At 42.0% G+C, this 17,340-nt stretch overlaps 4 protein-coding genes and 1 long non-coding RNA gene across 16 annotated transcripts; 2 read left to right on the top strand and 3 right to left on the bottom strand.

Annotated features, from left to right (window-relative positions):
* Positions 1 to 40: 40 nt before the first annotated feature.
* LOC135339073 (uncharacterized) lies at positions 41 to 2,168 on the bottom strand. 3 transcript variants are annotated; one of them, XR_010395832.1, is made up of 4 exons: positions 2,094 to 2,168; positions 1,394 to 1,512; positions 967 to 1,124; positions 41 to 542 (listed from the first exon to the last, which is right to left on the bottom strand). It is a non-coding gene; the product is annotated as an uncharacterized LOC135339073 (long non-coding RNA). The 3 variants fall into 3 exon arrangements; XR_010395830.1 differs by lacking the exon at positions 967 to 1,124; XR_010395831.1 differs by lacking the exon at positions 41 to 542 and having other exon boundaries at positions 551 to 1,124.
* Positions 1,209 to 11,329, top strand: LOC135339052 (swi5-dependent recombination DNA repair protein 1 homolog). 8 transcript variants are annotated; one of them, XM_064535165.1, is made up of 6 exons: positions 1,263 to 1,322; positions 2,096 to 2,175; positions 8,583 to 8,668; positions 8,949 to 10,203; positions 10,318 to 10,634; positions 11,027 to 11,329. In XM_064535165.1, exons 4-6 carry the CDS (start codon positions 9,969 to 9,971, stop codon positions 11,207 to 11,209), a joined length of 735 nt encoding a protein of 244 aa, XP_064391235.1. In that variant the 5' UTR covers positions 1,263 to 1,322; positions 2,096 to 2,175; positions 8,583 to 8,668; positions 8,949 to 9,968; the 3' UTR covers positions 11,210 to 11,329. The 8 variants fall into 8 exon arrangements, with proteins under 8 accessions (XP_064391234.1, XP_064391240.1, XP_064391233.1 ...); XM_064535169.1 differs by having other exon boundaries at positions 1,269 to 1,322; positions 8,640 to 8,668; XM_064535170.1 differs by lacking the exon at positions 2,096 to 2,175 and having other exon boundaries at positions 1,218 to 1,322; positions 10,366 to 10,634.
* On the bottom strand, positions 2,994 to 8,440 carry LOC135339064 (uncharacterized). Of its 3 annotated transcripts, none has more exons than XR_010395815.1 (7): positions 8,349 to 8,440; positions 6,268 to 6,336; positions 5,956 to 6,203; positions 3,537 to 3,599; positions 3,414 to 3,461; positions 3,285 to 3,335; positions 2,994 to 3,213 (listed from the first exon to the last, which is right to left on the bottom strand). XR_010395815.1 is itself a non-coding variant. In XM_064535190.1 (6 exons), the coding sequence occupies exons 2-6, from the start codon at positions 6,314 to 6,316 to the stop codon at positions 3,208 to 3,210; spliced, it is 324 nt and encodes a 107-aa protein (XP_064391260.1). In that variant the 5' UTR covers positions 6,317 to 6,336; positions 8,349 to 8,440; the 3' UTR covers positions 2,994 to 3,207. The 3 variants fall into 3 exon arrangements, 1 of the variants encoding a protein (XP_064391260.1); XR_010395814.1 differs by having other exon boundaries at positions 6,168 to 6,203; XM_064535190.1 differs by having other exon boundaries at positions 2,994 to 3,335; positions 6,168 to 6,203.
* On the bottom strand, positions 11,295 to 14,693 carry LOC135339025 (alpha-aminoadipic semialdehyde dehydrogenase-like). The gene is made up of 12 exons (XM_064535133.1): positions 14,466 to 14,693; positions 14,356 to 14,409; positions 14,237 to 14,302; positions 13,839 to 14,043; positions 13,652 to 13,784; positions 13,125 to 13,305; positions 12,778 to 12,954; positions 12,550 to 12,634; positions 12,387 to 12,493; positions 12,069 to 12,185; positions 11,484 to 11,731; positions 11,295 to 11,409 (listed from the first exon to the last, which is right to left on the bottom strand). The coding sequence occupies exons 1-12, from the start codon at positions 14,682 to 14,684 to the stop codon at positions 11,355 to 11,357; spliced, it is 1,647 nt and encodes a 548-aa protein (XP_064391203.1). The 5' UTR covers positions 14,685 to 14,693; the 3' UTR covers positions 11,295 to 11,354.
* On the top strand, positions 14,687 to 17,308 carry LOC135339040 (probable isocitrate dehydrogenase [NAD] subunit alpha, mitochondrial). Its single transcript, XM_064535149.1, has 8 exons — positions 14,687 to 14,816; positions 14,911 to 15,103; positions 15,214 to 15,271; positions 15,440 to 15,569; positions 15,863 to 16,099; positions 16,325 to 16,474; positions 16,802 to 16,954; positions 17,113 to 17,308. Exons 1-8 carry the CDS (start codon positions 14,745 to 14,747, stop codon positions 17,185 to 17,187), a joined length of 1,068 nt encoding a protein of 355 aa, XP_064391219.1. The 5' UTR covers positions 14,687 to 14,744; the 3' UTR covers positions 17,188 to 17,308.
* The last annotated feature ends 32 nt before the right edge of the window (positions 17,309 to 17,340 follow it).

The following is a 17,340-nucleotide window of genomic DNA, read 5'->3' as shown; positions in this document are numbered from 1 at the left end:
TAGCAGATTTGCTTTTTATTATGCTTCGTAGGCATAACCGCAGGAATATGGTAAAGTGTCTGCATGTGTGTATGCTACTGTCTATGGTGTGTGTCAGTGTATTCCTGTAATGTGACGAAAACTAAAACTGTGGAGTGTACAAGTCAATCTGTAAAATGCATATCAAAACTGCAGGCTTAATATTATAGCAATCAATCTGCAAATTTTGCAGATAATCAAAACTGTATAGGCTCTTCTTATATCTATGAGTAAATCAATCTGCAAAGTACAATCAAAACTGCAGAGTCAGCAAATCTAGATCTGCAAAATGGTATACATGTAGTACAGGCATCCAAACAAACTTCAATTCTCTCTCCAGTGCAGAAGAGTCGACCCTTATTATTTTTTTACTTGGCTCCCAGTCCTGACAAGTTTATTGATAGTGTCTTCTTCGAAACAAGTGCAAGGTGAGTGCAGTTTCCACAATACTTTTGGGTTTCATATGCAGTTCTACAATAAGTGATTCCGAAAGGGCGAACCTCTCCAAACAAGACTCGAGTTACCTGTGTACAGTTGTTGAAAAGGGTTCGATAACCGCGAACCTCTAAGATTTAGTTACCTCCAAACAGTCATTGCTTATTGCTATGCTTATTGGAGGGCATGCATGCACAATTTTACACTTTCTCGCAATTCAATCTGAATGGCCATCCAGTGAACTTTGTGTGTACAATAATTATGATATTATTCATCCATATTTCGGCCCATATTACCCCGTCAGCAGGTGTAGAGAATGAGTGATTGCTGTTTGAGCAAACTATATACACTTTCATGGACTGCTTCTGCTCAATGAGACAGTGCATGGTTGAAAAGTAATAGGCTACTTACAGTTGAAACTTATAGGCGATAATTGAAGGCAGCAAAAAACAAATTGATCTCTAGGCGGCTCACGATCATTAATTTCTGATTTCTGATACATAAGGTCATTACCGTAATCTGTTTGCTGCTGTGCGATGAAGCTCAATGCACAATGCACGGGGTGAATGTGCTCTATCAGTCTTAGCCTCGATCCCAGGCCGATCCATCTCCAATTGAACGCTAGGTCGCCTACGTATTTTTCAACTTCGTTCTATTAAAAAAAAATCGGCCTGGGACCGAGGCTATATCAGTCTATGAACATCTTGTATTAAACAATGGCTTCACTTTTAAGGCTGGTCATGTGGCATGTGTGATGGCTTCCTCCCACATTATGTAATAAACTGTAGTACACCTATTAAGGCCCTAAAGATCAAGCATGAAGAATGAGATTCCCAACCAATTACCAACAGACACACTATTCCATATAGGTGAGTCACTTCAATGTCAGATGAATCACAAGTATGTAACGTAGACTATACCAACTTTAATTAGGACTTACATAGTTATTTGATGAACATTTTCTTGGGTACAGTTTTCCTGCTCCTGCTTGTTATTAACATGTTAATATGGGTGCTGTATTGACTGACCTTTTGACCAAGGACAGGTTGCATGTTTAACCTGTAGATACATACAGTGACTTCTTTTCTTGCAATCTTCCTGCGGGTCTAGATAGTGGCTATGCATGCAGCCTCAGTTGGAAGTAAACTTATTCATGTGTTGGGAAGGATCGCAAAGGGCCCATATTAGCACTAGAGTAAGTCACTGAACTCCATCAGACATCAAAGTGCGTCAGGTAAAAAGTTTTGTAATGCACGTTGTTAATGCAGAACAAAACAAGATTGATCCAAACTAATTTCACACTCTAACAGATGGCCATGTATTAAATAACTATAACTAGGATAGGCCAGGTCACTTTCAGTTGGAACAGTGATCACTTGGAAAAAATATCGCAGAACGTACCGACCCCCGTTTTTGGCAAACTACACTGCTAGAGCTAACTAACTTTACCTGACGCAATTTAATGTCTGACAGAGTTCGGCGACTTACTCTAGTATCCATGCATACAAGCAAGGAGAAGAAGAGGGAATGCAACTCACTACTAGTCCAACGTGCGAGTAAAAACTGCATTTAATAGCTAATCTGCACATGTACTTTACACAAAATCAGAAATCTCATTACTGTACTTAAATTCCACTTACAGTTTTTGCTCGCAAGCTGTTGCATGCCCTCTTCTCTTTATCAGCCCTGGCCACGACCCCATACAAGTCTGTGCTTGCAGGTGTACGTTATCCTTATGTGGTTTCATTACTAAGGCTTTATGTTGCATAGCCACAAGAACCCCACAAATACCATACTGAATGTGTCACTAAAGAGTAGCTTCCTACCTTTAGAACCACCGCTAACAACACTATCTCAAACCATACTTAGCTCTTACAGTATATACCAAGGGCGTATAAAAGAAGAGAGGGCATGCAACTCACTATCTAGCACACGTAGCGAGCAGAGTTCTTGCACTCATGCAAATTCACACATTTATCCGCCCATGTTTGAACTCTGCTCTTTTGCTGTTGCATGCCCTCTCTCAGAGGAGATTGGTCATGACTCATAATGTTTTACAGAGGAATGTGTGTTCACGGTGAAGATATACAAAGAAAATTAGCTATTCTAGCTAAGCTAACATACTGCAAATGATTATAGCTGCTCTCTATACTAGTAGTAAACGATGCTAACAATGCTCAATGATGCTAACAATTCAAACATATCTAGTACCAGGAGCAGATGAGGGGATGGGGTGTCTTACTACGCGGATTCTGTATTATCTAGCGATGTACAAATTATGTCGACCGCTTAAGTGCTGCTGAAATTATTCATTGTACTTAATGATTCAAGCCATGCAACTTGCTAATAAAGAGTCAGTATCGAACGTAGCATTACCTTGCACCAGAAAGTAGCGTGACTTCCTGCTTGTTAACTGATCAATCCAAACGCCCGGAACCGCTACTTGCCTCGAGGCAGCAATAATATTATTTACCAAAGTCACGTTACTTTACCTATATACATCTGATGCACGGTTATAGAGTTCGATTCTCTCTCTCTTCTATTATGAACTCTTAATTGTCTTGATGAATGGTAATTAACTGTTCTGAACCTGTGTGAACAAATGGCTATAGTACTCAAGTGCACAATAGAATTTGGCTAGTGCATAGTTTTCTTTGTCGGACTAGGAAATTAGTTTAAGTTCTCCCTAGATCCTGTCTCTGCCTCCAGATGACTTGTAGAGGAATACCCCTGCGGCAACCGCAACACCAACAGCTATGACTGTATGTAGTATGTATATATAGATTGATGTTGTGAAACAGACATGGCCGGCCATGGTGATACTGACTTACCAGCTGCCACTACGAGGTATATTTTTGGAGCCTCTGTAATAATAGGCCCAGCTGCACATCAGGCAACACAAAAAGTGAAACACTATTATCGGTATAGTTTATGTGCATATGCATGAATGCATGACTTACCTATATTTCTTGGATAGAGTGGTACCACTGCAGTAGTCCCTGTGCATGCTGCATAAGTGTCAGTGACATAAATTATAGCACACTATTGCATGGTATGATCATGTGCACATGCGCATGACTTACTTGGTACCGGTGTCACCGTACTTGTAGCACGGCATCGTGCTAACCCTCGGCTGTTCACATGATCTACAGGTGTATACAACCAAAAGAGTGTTATACAATAAATGCTGGCTAAGCAAGCAAGTAACAGGAGTAAGAGGCATGCTGAGATTGGAGTTTTAGTATATAGTACATGCATTGTGAACTAGGATCACAACAAAGGCAGCCTGCATGAAATAATGTATGGCTCCTGCGGGGGTGGGGAAGCAACAGCAACAATCATAATTCTAGCTTTCTACTTTAGTGACCCTGTTCCATTGTTTCTGGTACGGGATCACTACAACTGTAAATACGTAGTGTACCTCAAATAAAGGCCGCTTGTAGTTAGCTAGCTGCCGACATAGAGTTGGGCATGGCCCGGCCATCCCTGACGGGAGGTCGGATTTTCAAGCCTATTATGTCAGGATGTCTTGCTGCATTATTTAACACGATGATAACAGCTATTATTCTGAAGTGGGTGTTAACCAATTTTTACCTTGCTTGCGGTTGCGCAACCGGACGTGATACCGACCACATTAGAAATGCTGCAATCTGATTTGGGCTGCAACTATAGTTGCAGCAAAGACAAATCCTGACATAGGCTTGAAACCCGACTTTCCGTCAGGCACAGTCGGGCTATTTCTGTCTACGTGACGTGAGTTTGAAGGTTGCCTCATAACATACGACCAGTTGGGAGTTTAGGACCCCCAAGTACTTATGGTCTACAACGGCACACCCAATTACTGCCGACGTACGTACGTGCAAGTTCAAGCTTCTTAGCTTTTTCTCGTTTTTATTCGACAACAAGCTTTAACATCAGAATTACTTGTTGTGTGAAGGCTATCCATGCTGTTAACGCAGTGTTATGGTAGCCAGGTGCATGAGCAGACTCAGATGTCACACACAAACAAACTGCCAATCGGGTAACAAACCAACAGGCTACTATACCCGTGGCCGCTCACGTGCCTCGAGTAATAACGTACACCGGTGAGTTAACCATTTCCAAGCTTTAATTATGCCGCCTCGGTGTGCGCATGCGCAAACGAGATATATGGTAGTGTGTGCGTCTAGACTGCTACAGCTGCTCAATGGAGGATCAATGGAGTGCAAGCAAAAGTTTCTATAGGCTTCTAGTCACTTTCTTTGTGGACTTGCAAATAATGCTGCTTCGTTCTCGAGTTATGCCTAGTTTGCTTACTTGGAATGCTATTGCAGCCTTTTCAGAAGAGTGCGTAGCAAAATTTGTCTACACAGAGTGTTCCTACTCTATACTTAGTAGTTAGCTCTGCACTAGAACGCTAGCTATTGGTAGCTGCAAGGCTCTACTGATGCAGCAGCCATTCATTTTATACTTGGTACTTTTGGCATCCTTTTTTAGCAACAATCATGATCGATTATTTCCCACTCTTTGAGTTTCCCTGTGATTATATATATACTTACATGCATGCAGCAAAATGCAAAAATTCATCACGATAATTATCGTGACTGTGTGTATTAGCACATAGCTAACTTCATTATGCCTCGAGGCGTAGCCGCACAAGATAAAGCTGACTGTGTCTGTCTGTGTGTGTATTCCAGCTGTAACTGCTCAACGGTTGCAATGCGACGAAAACTAACAGTTTCTATAGGCTTCTATAGCCACGTTCTCTTGGATTTTTTTATTCCTGGATTTGCAAACTATAAAGCTTTGTTCTCCAGTTATGGCTAATTTTACTTACATGCAGTGAAGGCTGTTACAGACTCTTCAGAATCTTTCGTAGCATAATCTGTCCGCATAAAGTTTCAATTCAACTTATGAGTTAGCCTTGCACTAAAGCGCTAGCTTTTTGTTAGCTACAAGAGTCAGAAAAGAGTTGCAAAGCTGTACTGCCAGAGAGCAGCAGCCATTGCGAACTTTAACCTATGCGGATATACTTCTGCGCATACGCATTCAATCTCTGTGTGAGATTCTGAGACAGAATATAATTTCTTCTTCTTTTCATGAGGTCCTAGTGAACCACGAAACACTACAATGCTATACCACGTAGATACACAACTATTTCTCTAAACTTTTGTGTTCATTAACAGGAAATGCAAACTTAAACTTTTACATTGTACATCTACAATAACATGCAGTTGCCTCTATCCTTGAAAATCATTTGGATCATTTGGCTTATACGGCAGTGGATGTGCAGTGGATATGTGGAAACGCCCTAAATTTACCTTTGCTAACCTAAACCCCTCCCCTCCACACCTACATCCGGTGCCGTATATGCCACTTGAGCCCATTTATCAACCCATCAGATAGCTAGGCTTCTGTTTCCATTAAGTTCCTCTCCTATAATGTGTGGAGTTCATTGTCAACAATTGTATTCAATAATAATTTAATATACAACATAATAATAACAAAGAAAACTATAATTACCTCTTCTATAACAATAATTTTGAGCGAAAGCAAAACATGGCGAGAGGCATTAGCACAGCACAGCTTGCAGCACTTGTGTTATGTAACTTTGACACATCCACCGAGGCATCAGCACCCGAGGTGTTTTCATTAAAACAGATATAGCTCATGAACCATTATATCGAATACCTTCCTTGTAACATAGGTATATAATTATGCGTATAGTGACTTACCTGCCCTGATCTTTATTTGGTGCATTGTGATGGCACCTGTGCATATTAAAATGTATAGCAGTTTGATAGCTTTAAGTGCACATAAATTGATGTGACTCACTTTTAGCAACCATTGCTCTGTTGGTTGTTCTAATTGCACTACGCAGCATTCTTTCTTTGGTGCACGTACCTGTTAATATTATAATTATTGTTATGGAGTATATACATGGCATGAGTGCCGCAAGCAGTTTATTGGCCTGGTAGTATAGATAGTGGTCAAGGGCCTTTCACTAATGTTTGATGCTCGCAAAGTAATATATACGTTTGCTTTTATATGTACGTTGTCTAGTATGGATGGGGTGCACATAATTATTAGTTTGTGCAAGCGCTATTCTGATTCAATGTGATAGTTCATGACACATACTGTATGTGTCATGAACTAAGTGAATGAGGTAAAGGGAGCGTCCGGCTTAAGTTCCATGCACAAGACATGATAATATGTTTGATACACACATATCATGCTTGAATACTAATGGAAGAATGTGTAAATGTCGTGACCACTAAGTGAAAGAGGTACAAAGTCACATGATGCAATCCATGTGTTTATTTAGTGGGTTGCTTTATATACACTTAGTCAGGGAAGCAGCTTACAAGAGATGTGTATACGTATTTACAGAATCAGACAGATTGTTACCACTAGTTAAAAGTCTATAGAGTGAGTTAATTATTTGATTGATATAATTATGTAGCTGAAGATATAACACCACTTTTCCAATATTTAATCCATAGATACTATATTCATATGTGTTAGTTCCTGCTGTATAGATTAGCTGCATGGAGCTTCATGCGCAGCATTGCTATTAAGGAACAATTATACTAGTGCCTAGGCCTGAAATATTCACACACGCACACGCGCACACACACACGCACACACATGTACGCACACAGTGTGTGATAGTACTAACTACTGCTATTTATGCAAGTGGCATCCATTTCGCAAATTTATTTTTTATCGCACAATTAAATCAGCATTTTAGTCGAGGCCTGTATAGTCCTATTGAAATCGCTGTGTTTAATCAAGGAAATAACTTCATTGCATAAATAAATATCACACACATTTTCGGAGCCTTAAAATTATTATTTATGGTCGTATACATATACCATATAACTGACTGTTGGAAAAGATTTTGCCGATTTAATTTTCGTGGACTTAGCGCATACATACAAATGTTCGCGAAAACAGCGAAGGCCATACACTCGAAATATACCCGCTATACGGTTATACTAGCTAGAAAGTAAGCAAGCAGGCAACCCTAACTGGATCTATATCATATACTATTATGGTATACAGACATATTGACCAGGAGCTGGAACAAACAGGGTCCAAGTCTGACCTCATCTATACGTTTCACATTCTCTCAGCATGATCAGTGATATTTATTTATTTATTTATTTTAAAGTAACAGCATGCCCAGAGCGTCCTTCCAGATGGATATCACCAGCTATATAGCTATCCTGCACTGTACAAGCTAGCTAGCTCATAGATAGCTGATCTAAATTTTCACTAATTTCCTTCGCATAATTGGAAAGCGCTTCAATTCGAGTACAAAAAACCTGCATAAAATAAAGCTATGCTTATCATCAAGTAAGCGCCAATAATCCAGTTTTTACTGTAGAGGCAGATTAAGCTTCTTTGTCAAATAAAAGCGAGCAAAAGCTAAGAAGCGTAAACTAGCACATTAGCTATATATAGCTACAGGTATATGTATTTATTGTGGTTGTTGCTTTGCTTATCCTAGCCCCAGAACATGCATACTAGGAGGCTTCTTAGCAGTATAAAGCAGTCCATGAACATGTCTAACAGCTCATTTTTGTGTCCACACGCACACATACATACACCAATCACTCTACCGCTGCACACGCACGGAGTAATTATGGGCTCCTGATATGTGAAGCAATAAACTACAATTTTTCAAGCTCCCCCTCCCCTCCCCAATTTAAAATCCTAGATGAAACCCTGCCATGGCGACGCCACTGGTTAACAACTTGCTATAAATACAGATTTATATTTCCTACACCCACACGCGATGTATTCGTTGGTACACTAATTGCTGTGTTTACACCCATTGACACTGAATAGAACACTCTACAAAACGAAACACCATTGTACAATACAGACACTAGCTTATTGTTGGCACTTACAGTTTGTTTAGATGGTCAAAAGCGTTGGTTCTAGGTTAGATGTGGTAGATACACAGATATTCTTGCCATGTGCCTGAAATGGATTTGCTGACGTACGCAATACGCAATGCGCATGCGCTTATTGACCATCGCTACTGTTATCAGTATGATCCGTTATGTCAATTGACCACTGGTTGTCATGCACCATTTGATACATCAGCTGTTTAGTTATGTTATACTGATTGTCACATGCAGCTTTAATTGGTGCAATACACTGTCATATCTCTGTTCCCCCTGTACTTGTGCATGCAGCTGCAGGCTCAACACTGCATGTTTGTAAGGTACGTGTGTGTGCGCTGCCCCTTAGTAATGGACGAGGACCTATTGAGAGACTTTACTGCTTACAAGAATACCAAACTAGCTAGGCATACTTTATATAGGAAGGATATGTAAGGTCTTAATTTGCATCTGCATGTGTTGAGGAGGGAGGGAGTCTAGATATAGTACCCATAGTATGATGCATTTTGGATTGCTGTGAAATGCCCGGATTACCATTGCTCACACTGATTCAACTCAACTCTATGTTTATATATGCACCACACACCATGCATGCACATGCAGAATGTTACAGGGATGACCACCAACAAGGACAAAGCCAAAAAGAAAAGTAACTTTTGAGGCAAACGCAATCACCTACCTGTTTATGTATATATACTGCTTCTTTTATCATCGTGTGTGCATCAGTTGAAATAATTATGGTTTTGTTGTAATAATACTATAGACAGATGTTCATTCCTTCTCCTAACCTCTGAATAGATAAGGTAGCTTCCTACATTGTGACTGCATGCATCAATATACTCATGCCTTTGTTTTCACTATAGCTATAGGATCCGAATGTCATGGTTTAATATCTACTCTGATGATAGGTATAGCTATAATTATAGAATTGACTAATGGAAAAGATTGCCAGAATTGCATGATATTTAAGATACTGGTCTGATCTAGCCTATCTGTGTGATAAGTCCTCTACTCAGATCGTAGATGTACAATGAAAGGGTGGTGGTGTCACCGCTATAGTAGTGGGGTATTGGGTCTAGAAGTAGTCTACATACATGCACTGCAGGCACGATAGGAACCACTAAAATTACTGCATGGTTACCATGTTTGGCGTATCCCATTCATTATGGCATCTATCGAGTGCACATGCAGATTCTTAATTCTGTCTAGACAACAAAGTAAAGATGATAATATTGTTTGCAAAAATTAATTGATGATGGCTGCATATTTGGAGAGACAGCAAACATTACATTCCAATTACTATGCTACTACAGTGGAATCCCTCTATAACGGACACCTTTGGGGAACAATGTTTTGCCTTTTGGCCTTTATACAGAGGTGGCCTTTGTTGAGAGGTTGTTTTGTGTTCATTTGGGACCTGGGTGCCTGGTGCCTGGCAGTTATAATTGGCCTTTATTAGGGGAGGTTGTTCCACTGTAGTTTTGATTGTGTTGCCCTCCATACACGACCTTTTCCCAAAACCCTAGGCCTGGGCGTGGGATCGAGGCCAGAGGCTAGCATGCAGCAAAACAGTAACTTCTTACTTAGTTCATCAACCTTTGCCAAAGCAACATAGCCTCAAACATGGCAGCACCTGGACCATTGGAAAGCAAGCTGCTGGAGCATTTTAGAGAGGTCAAATGCCCCATTCTCCAAGAAGAAGAGCTAAAGGTCTGGTGGGAGAAAGAGGAGCTCAAAGATGGCTTGTCAGAATCACTGAAGGTGTTGGTGGAGAGAGGAAGACTGGGCGGGAGGACTCTTTCTGTAGGCAAAAATCAAATCAAAATCTACTGGCTCAAGGATGGAGGCCATCAGTGTGGTCAGTATATACACATATAAATTTTCTGAACTGAGCTACATAATGACTTGATGTATGAATTGTCAATTTTTGTTTTGCATCGGTATTTGTTTCTAGTTTTATTCCATCACTCAGTACTGTCTGCTCCACCGTCAACTATGCAACCCAATGCCTGCGCTGCAGGGTCAACTCCTGGGGCATCCAAACGAGGTCCTAAGAGATCACAATCACGATTCGTATCACCCCTCATCAAAGACAGACGAGAGAAGAGACCCAAACTTGATGCAGCCATGGATACTGTGAAGGGCTCACTTGACTTCAGTGGTGAAGACGGTAGCTCGAGTACAGAGCTGGGGCGCTTATCAGAGAAGAAGGCTACCTTGCTGACTCGACTGAAAGAGCGCAAAGAAGAACTAAGGAAACTGAGAATGGTGAAGATGTATCGCACCAAGGTACGTGAGATTGATCTACTCTAGAACACTCTTTTATCAGGCTATTCATTATACATACAGTAGGAACCTCTGTCAACAATCACCTCTGAATAAAGGCCAGTTGCTATATAACGGCCAGGCACCCAGGTCCCAAATGAACAGTTTGTGTACAAAACAACCTCTCAACAAAGGCCACCTCTGTATAAAGGCCAAAACATTGTTCCCCAAAGGTGTCCGTTATAGAGGGGTTCCACTGTACATACATGTACCTATAGCTGTACCTAGCTACTTGTCAAAAAGCAGAATATTTATTTTGTATACTTGCAGATTCATTGCTGCAGCTTTTTGCATGATTGTGCTTATACAAGAGCTGGCTGTAACTTATTGTATTGTGTTTCTCTTCCCTCATGCAGCCTGAGCATCAAGGATTGGATGTGCTGACTCAACAGTGGAGAGAGGTGTCCCAGGAAGTTGCCCAGAGTCTGCTAGAGAGCTCCACCCACCAACCACCCCCTACCATGCAACAACTACTAGACTATCTACATATTGACCATGATCTCATTCATTATTCAGTAGAAGATGAATCGTTTTATTAACAATTACGTTACTTTAAATTTATTCAAGAATGCGCATATAATTATATATTATTTAACCATTATAATTAATTCATTCAAGAGTTCATTCAGAAAAACAAATATCATTCAATAACAATTAACCATAGTCAAATTAAGGTTCAAGAGTCTATTCAAATTTAAGCCCTTGTGCTAATGGTAGCTCTTTGCTGTAGTTGATAGTGCTGGAAGAGAGAGAAGAGAACATGTCAATAACAGCATTGCATGTCACAAAAATAGGACCACACACAACACGTACCATGTGGAGCGTCTCATATAGCCCTTCCACGCATCACTCCCAGACTCCCGCCCACCCCCTGTGGCCTTCTCCCCTCCGAAGGCCCCTCCAATCTCCGCCCCACTCGTGGGGATATTGACGTTAACGATGCCACAGTCTGAGCCACTGGGTCCCAGCCACTTGAACACTTTGTCTAGACTGCCAGTGAAGACACTGCTTGTTAGACCCTGCTCCACCTCATTGTTCCAGGAGATAGCTTCCTCGAAATCCTGTGAAGTGGAGTAAGCCACAACATAACATGAGTGTACATAATGAAAAAGTGTAGGGGGCAGTTGACTCTTTATAGTTTACTTAAACAGCAAAAGAGCTTTCTATGCCTACGTTCGATACTCTAAAGAGGTTATGGAACGTAAGCATACAGTGTATCAGATGTATGCGGAGAGTAACGTGACTTCCAGTGTCTGTTACAAAACTGGAGAAAATATCATTTTGCTAGCTGGCCAGCTGTCGGAAGGTGGTTGATGTAATCTACTTTTTTACTTACAGGCAATTACCTTTTACTACCATTATTAATTTATTAAGGGGAAAGGATTGGCTACCATTCACCTTGAACTTGAGCACGTAGAGAATGGGAACAAAAGTCTCTTTCTGCACAATATCAGCATCATGAGCTAGTCCAGTCACAATGGTAGGCTCCACATAGAACCCTTCTCTGTCGATACGCTGCACGGGATTAGAATTATAACATTTACAATCAAATATTTGCAAAGGTATGGGTGACATAGGTTTCGATTTCAACTTGTGAATTTGCAAAAATAATTATCTATTTAGAATAATTTGTAGAGAATTTCAATTTATGGCATGTACATGTACGTATTATAGGATGCTAACTGAATAGGTGTATTGTATTAGTTTGTATCGCACCTTCCCACCATAGACGATAGTGCCTCCTTGTTTCTGAGCTTCCTGCACAGCCTCTTCAAACATTGTCACAGATCTCTCCGTGTGTACAGGCCCGTAGAGCACACCATCTGCAGCATGTCATGTGATCAATACCTGGTTGCACATAACAAATCATGTGACTCACCATCGAGGGGATCACCAATGGGCACTTGAGCATACGCTTTCTTCAGTCTCTCCACTATGACATCATGGACACTCTCGTGAAGTATCTGAGGGACAGAATTTACACATACACAGCATAAAATAAAGTATGTATGCATACAAGACGATACTCGTTTTCACAGACAGAGGATGTTCAAATGGTAACAAAAGATGGCTATTATAAAGACTTTGCCTACTAAGCCCCACCTACCAGCCTCCTAGTGGTGGTGCAGCGTTGTCCAGTGGTACCCACGCTGGCAAAGAGTACAGACCTCACCACCATCTCAATGTCAGCATCTTCGTTCACCACGATCGCATTGTTGCCACCCAACTCTAGGATGTGCTTGCCAAACCGTTGCTGTATTGCCACGCCCACTTGTTGCCCAACCTGCAGATAGTAACATCAAAAAATGTTCACTCAACATTGCTCGTTCTTTGACAGCCATTAATTTAGCTGGTGAATAAGCATTTGGCTCCCAAAATGAGCTATGGATTTATATACCTTTCCTCTCGGAAATTTGAATAACCTTTTGCATATTCATATCTCCCACCCCTCACCTTGGTACTTCCTGTGAATGAGACCAGAGGGACTCTCTTGTCCACTGACATTGCTCGTCCGATCTCAGACCCCCCACACACAGTGGTGCATATCGCAGGGGGTAGGGAGTTGGTCGACAGAACACTCTGTACGATCTTAGTGATGGCCACTGACACAAGAGGGGTGGAGGGGGCGCCCTTCCTGTAGGGATGATACGTACGGCTTAATACCCTCAGAGAACACAATGTACGTAACCTACTGTAATCATACATGTAGACTAGTTTCAAAGCAACTGTACGTTAGCTATACACTTACAAAATATGCACACACCATATTCAATTTGTACATACAGTAATTTCAAAGAGCTACATAGTTTTGAATTGGACGTTCCTAACTCAAGTTACATGTATGGTCTCTCAAAGTTAGCTCCGAGAGTATGGAAAATTTGGGCCCGAAAGCAATCACTGATCTACATGTAAGCAACCATATTGTAGTGCTACCAAACAGCTACAGAATCCCAAGTATGGCCTCACTCACACCCACTCACCAAAGAACACAGTCCCCACAGACGAGGGCAAGACACTGATTCCATCCAAACACTGCCACGGGGAAATTGAAGGCCGTGATGACTCCAGCAATGCCTACTGGATTCCACATCTCCATTAGACTATGACCAGGTCCTGAGGGGAGAAAAAATTATACATAATTATGATAAGAAATGAGAGGCCACTCACTCTCTGATGGGAACACCCTCCCCCCGAGCATTCTAGAGAGCCCCACGGCATAATCACACATGTCAATGTACTCTTGAACCTCCCCAGCACCCTCCACGGCAATCTTGCCCACCTCCAGGGAGAGCAAGTCGCCAAGGAGCTTCTTCTTCTGACGCAGAGCATCTCCAATCTGTCTCACCACCTCACCTCTCTGGGGGGCCGGAATCTGCAGCCAAGGGAGTGGGGTGGGAGCGTTAAAAGTAAACTAGAGCCGGATCATGACTGGTAACTGTTAATTAGGATTAGGCAATCCCGGAATGCAACCCCAATCATGTCAGTAAGCATGTTAAATATTCTGTTTTGTAAAGAGAGAGGTAATTTTTGACATACACCTACCGATAGATAAAAGACATACATACCTCTCTCCAAGTTTTCCACGCTTCGTTGCCTTTGTCCACAGCAGCATTGTACTCGTCAATTGAGCCCTTAGGAAAAAGTATGTATCAATTAGACGCAATAGTGTACCATTTACACTAACCTCTTGAACACGAGCTATGGGCCTTGCATTAGCAGGGCAAATGGACGTCACCATCTATGAGTTGAAAAGAAAGGATCAGGTTATTCAAGGTAGACTAGATATAAACTTACCGGTCCATTGGCGTGCCATGTCCCATCAAAGACTCCAGGGTTTTCAGCTTGCAGGCCCAGCTCTTTCAGCCAACTGTACTTAGGCTCGTTTATGAGCAAGTCTGCACCACCACTCATGGCTCTGAACAGAAGTTTGGAGTGTTGCAACCAGTTTCTAGAGCAGCAAGCTTTCAGTGTCAGCATTGTCCTTGCACAAGGGTCAGAACTGGTTATGGTCATCCAGCACTTGTGTCTTTGGCTCTCTCAACCACCTTCCGACAGCTGGCCGGCTAGCAAAATATGTTCTCTCCAGTTTTACGACGAGTGTGTCTCTCCTCAAGAAGCTCACTGGCTAGAGCAAGCAGTACACAAGTAAGTTGAAGCCAATGTAGGCCTACTAGGCACTCTGTGTATAGATCTACATCACGATTTAATACCATGGACACAATTTATTGTTTTTTCACAGTGTGTTACTCTCATCGAAGGTGATGGTATCGGTCCTGAGATCTCTAGGGCTGTTGTCAAGGTGTTTGAGGCAGCAGATGCCCCCATAACCTGGGAGCCTGTGGACGTGAGCCCGGTCAAGACTCCTGACGGACGAGTGACAGTGCCTGAGGGCGTCATACAATCCATGGAGAGGAATAAAATTGGACTCAAAGGTACGGACTGGTTTAGCAACACTAAATATACTCAAAACAACTTTGGGTGATCAAGAGCGTCGCCTTTAATCATAATATACCCCCCCCCCCCCACAAACACACACACACAGGACCACTAGAGACGCAGATAGGAAAGGGATCCGTTTCTCTCAACCTCACTCTACGCAGGTAAGCACTGAGGGGTACAAAGCAATAAATATGACATGTTATTCTAACCTTGTCCCCACGTCTACTTCCTCTTCTTATTAATTGCTTGGTTGAGGCCTATGGAGGAGGCTATATATGTCAGTCTTGAATAATTGCTGTAATTAGGTAGTTTCTGATTATCTGGTACAGGGTTTTCAGCTTGTATGCCAACGTTCGTCCCTGTCGCTCTGTTGAGGGTTACAAGACTGGCTATGATGACGTCGACCTGGTCACCATCCGGGAGAACACTGAGGGAGAGTACAGTGGCATAGAACACGAGGTGTGAGGTCACTAATAGTGTGTAATCTTACCAACCACCATGTTAGCAGTCCCTTGATTTGAGTGATCTCCTTGATATCTGTACAGTATACCACTCGTAGGTGATGGTAGCTAGTGTTGTGAGAATGCTTGTCAGTTTTAACCCACGCACACACACACACACACACACACCACACACACACACACACACACACACACACACACACACACACCACACTGGTTGTAGACGGAGTGTGGTAGCTAGTGGTAGTGAGTATGCTTGTCAATTTTTACATCATTCCCACACACACACAGGTTATAGACGGTGTGGTACAGAGCATCAAGCTCATCACTCACAAAGCCTCCATGAGAGTGGCAGAGTTTGCATTCAACTATGCCCGCTCTGCTGGTCGTAAATCCGTGACAGCTGTGCACAAGTCCAACATCATGAGACGAGCCGACGGACTGTTCCTGGCGTGTTGTGCAGAGGTGGCCAGCCAGTACCCAGACATTGAGTACAGGGACATGTATCTGGACACTGCCTGTCTGCATGTGAGCATCCCTTTGATGTCATGTGAGCATGATTCATGAATAGCCAACTCTGAATACATTAATTTTTTGGCTTCTAATGAAGAGGACCTCAGTTCTATTTTGTTGGTTTCTAGGGCTGAAGTAATGACAGTTGTTTCTAGTTTTCAGCCCGTACAGTATCCTCGATGCTTTACATGTACTCATACTTATACTGTGTGTGATTCCATACTACTTGTATCTCCTCAGCTTGTGAAGCGTCCGCATGTGTTTGATGTCCTGGTGATGCCCAACCTCTATGGGGACATTCTCAGTGACTTGTGTGCCGGACTAGTGGGTGGTCTGGGCCTCACTCCCAGCGGCAACATCGGGGCTGACGGTGTCGCCATATTTGAAGCTGTGAGTATATACTCATAATAATTATATGTATAATTATTTCACTTTCTATACGATTATAGCATAGCAGCACTATTAAGATTGTTGCATTTTCAGATGCATTTTGTAGCCCTTTTTGAAATACCTACTATTGATGCATTATTTCGGATTAAAATGTTCCATTCTAGGGGCTATTATGGGATTGTTTTTGATAGCTAACTTTGAGTGCTCGTTAAAGTTGTGCGTTTTCACGATTAAAAGTAGATATGTGTGCTGCAAGACTACAGATACTTCAATTCATTGTCATTGAATTATTCATGATGTCTTGATCCCTCCCCCTCCTCCTGCCAGGTTCATGGGACGGCACCAGACATTGCAGGGCAGGACAAGGCCAACCCTACAGCACTCCTTCTCAGTGCCGTCATGATGTTACATCACCTCTCATTCACTCAGCACGCTGACAGAATCCAGGCAGCCATCTTAGAGACCATACGTGAAGGAAAGGTGAGTGTTGTATAATGTGTGTTTGTCTTCTGTAGTCCTGAAGGCTGTATAATTATTGCCCTTTCAAGTGAGAGTCTTTGATCTAAATTGATACATTTTCTGTTTTCTGTTTTATGGAGATTTCCTTCATCATGACATCATTATATTCTCCCCTGCAGTTTGTGACGAGGGACCTAGGGGGAGGGGCCTCATGCACTGAGTACACGAACAGAATCATTGCCAGCCTCAAATAATTAATGTGTGTCGCTTATATCTAGCAACTCTTAGCCCCTTAGCTAGCTAGTATCATTCTGTCATTATGTTTATAATTCATCTCATGTTTCAGTGATAAAAAATTGTTTAGTGTCTCATGAATTAGCCGCATACTGAAGTGCGGCGGATTCACG

Source organism: Halichondria panicea, chromosome 7 (assembly GCF_963675165.1).
Source record: "Halichondria panicea chromosome 7, odHalPani1.1, whole genome shotgun sequence".
Taxonomy (NCBI): Eukaryota; Metazoa; Porifera; class Demospongiae; order Suberitida; family Halichondriidae; genus Halichondria; species Halichondria panicea.
Note: the sequence above shows the minus strand (reverse complement) of the source record. Positions and strands in the feature narration are given on the sequence as shown.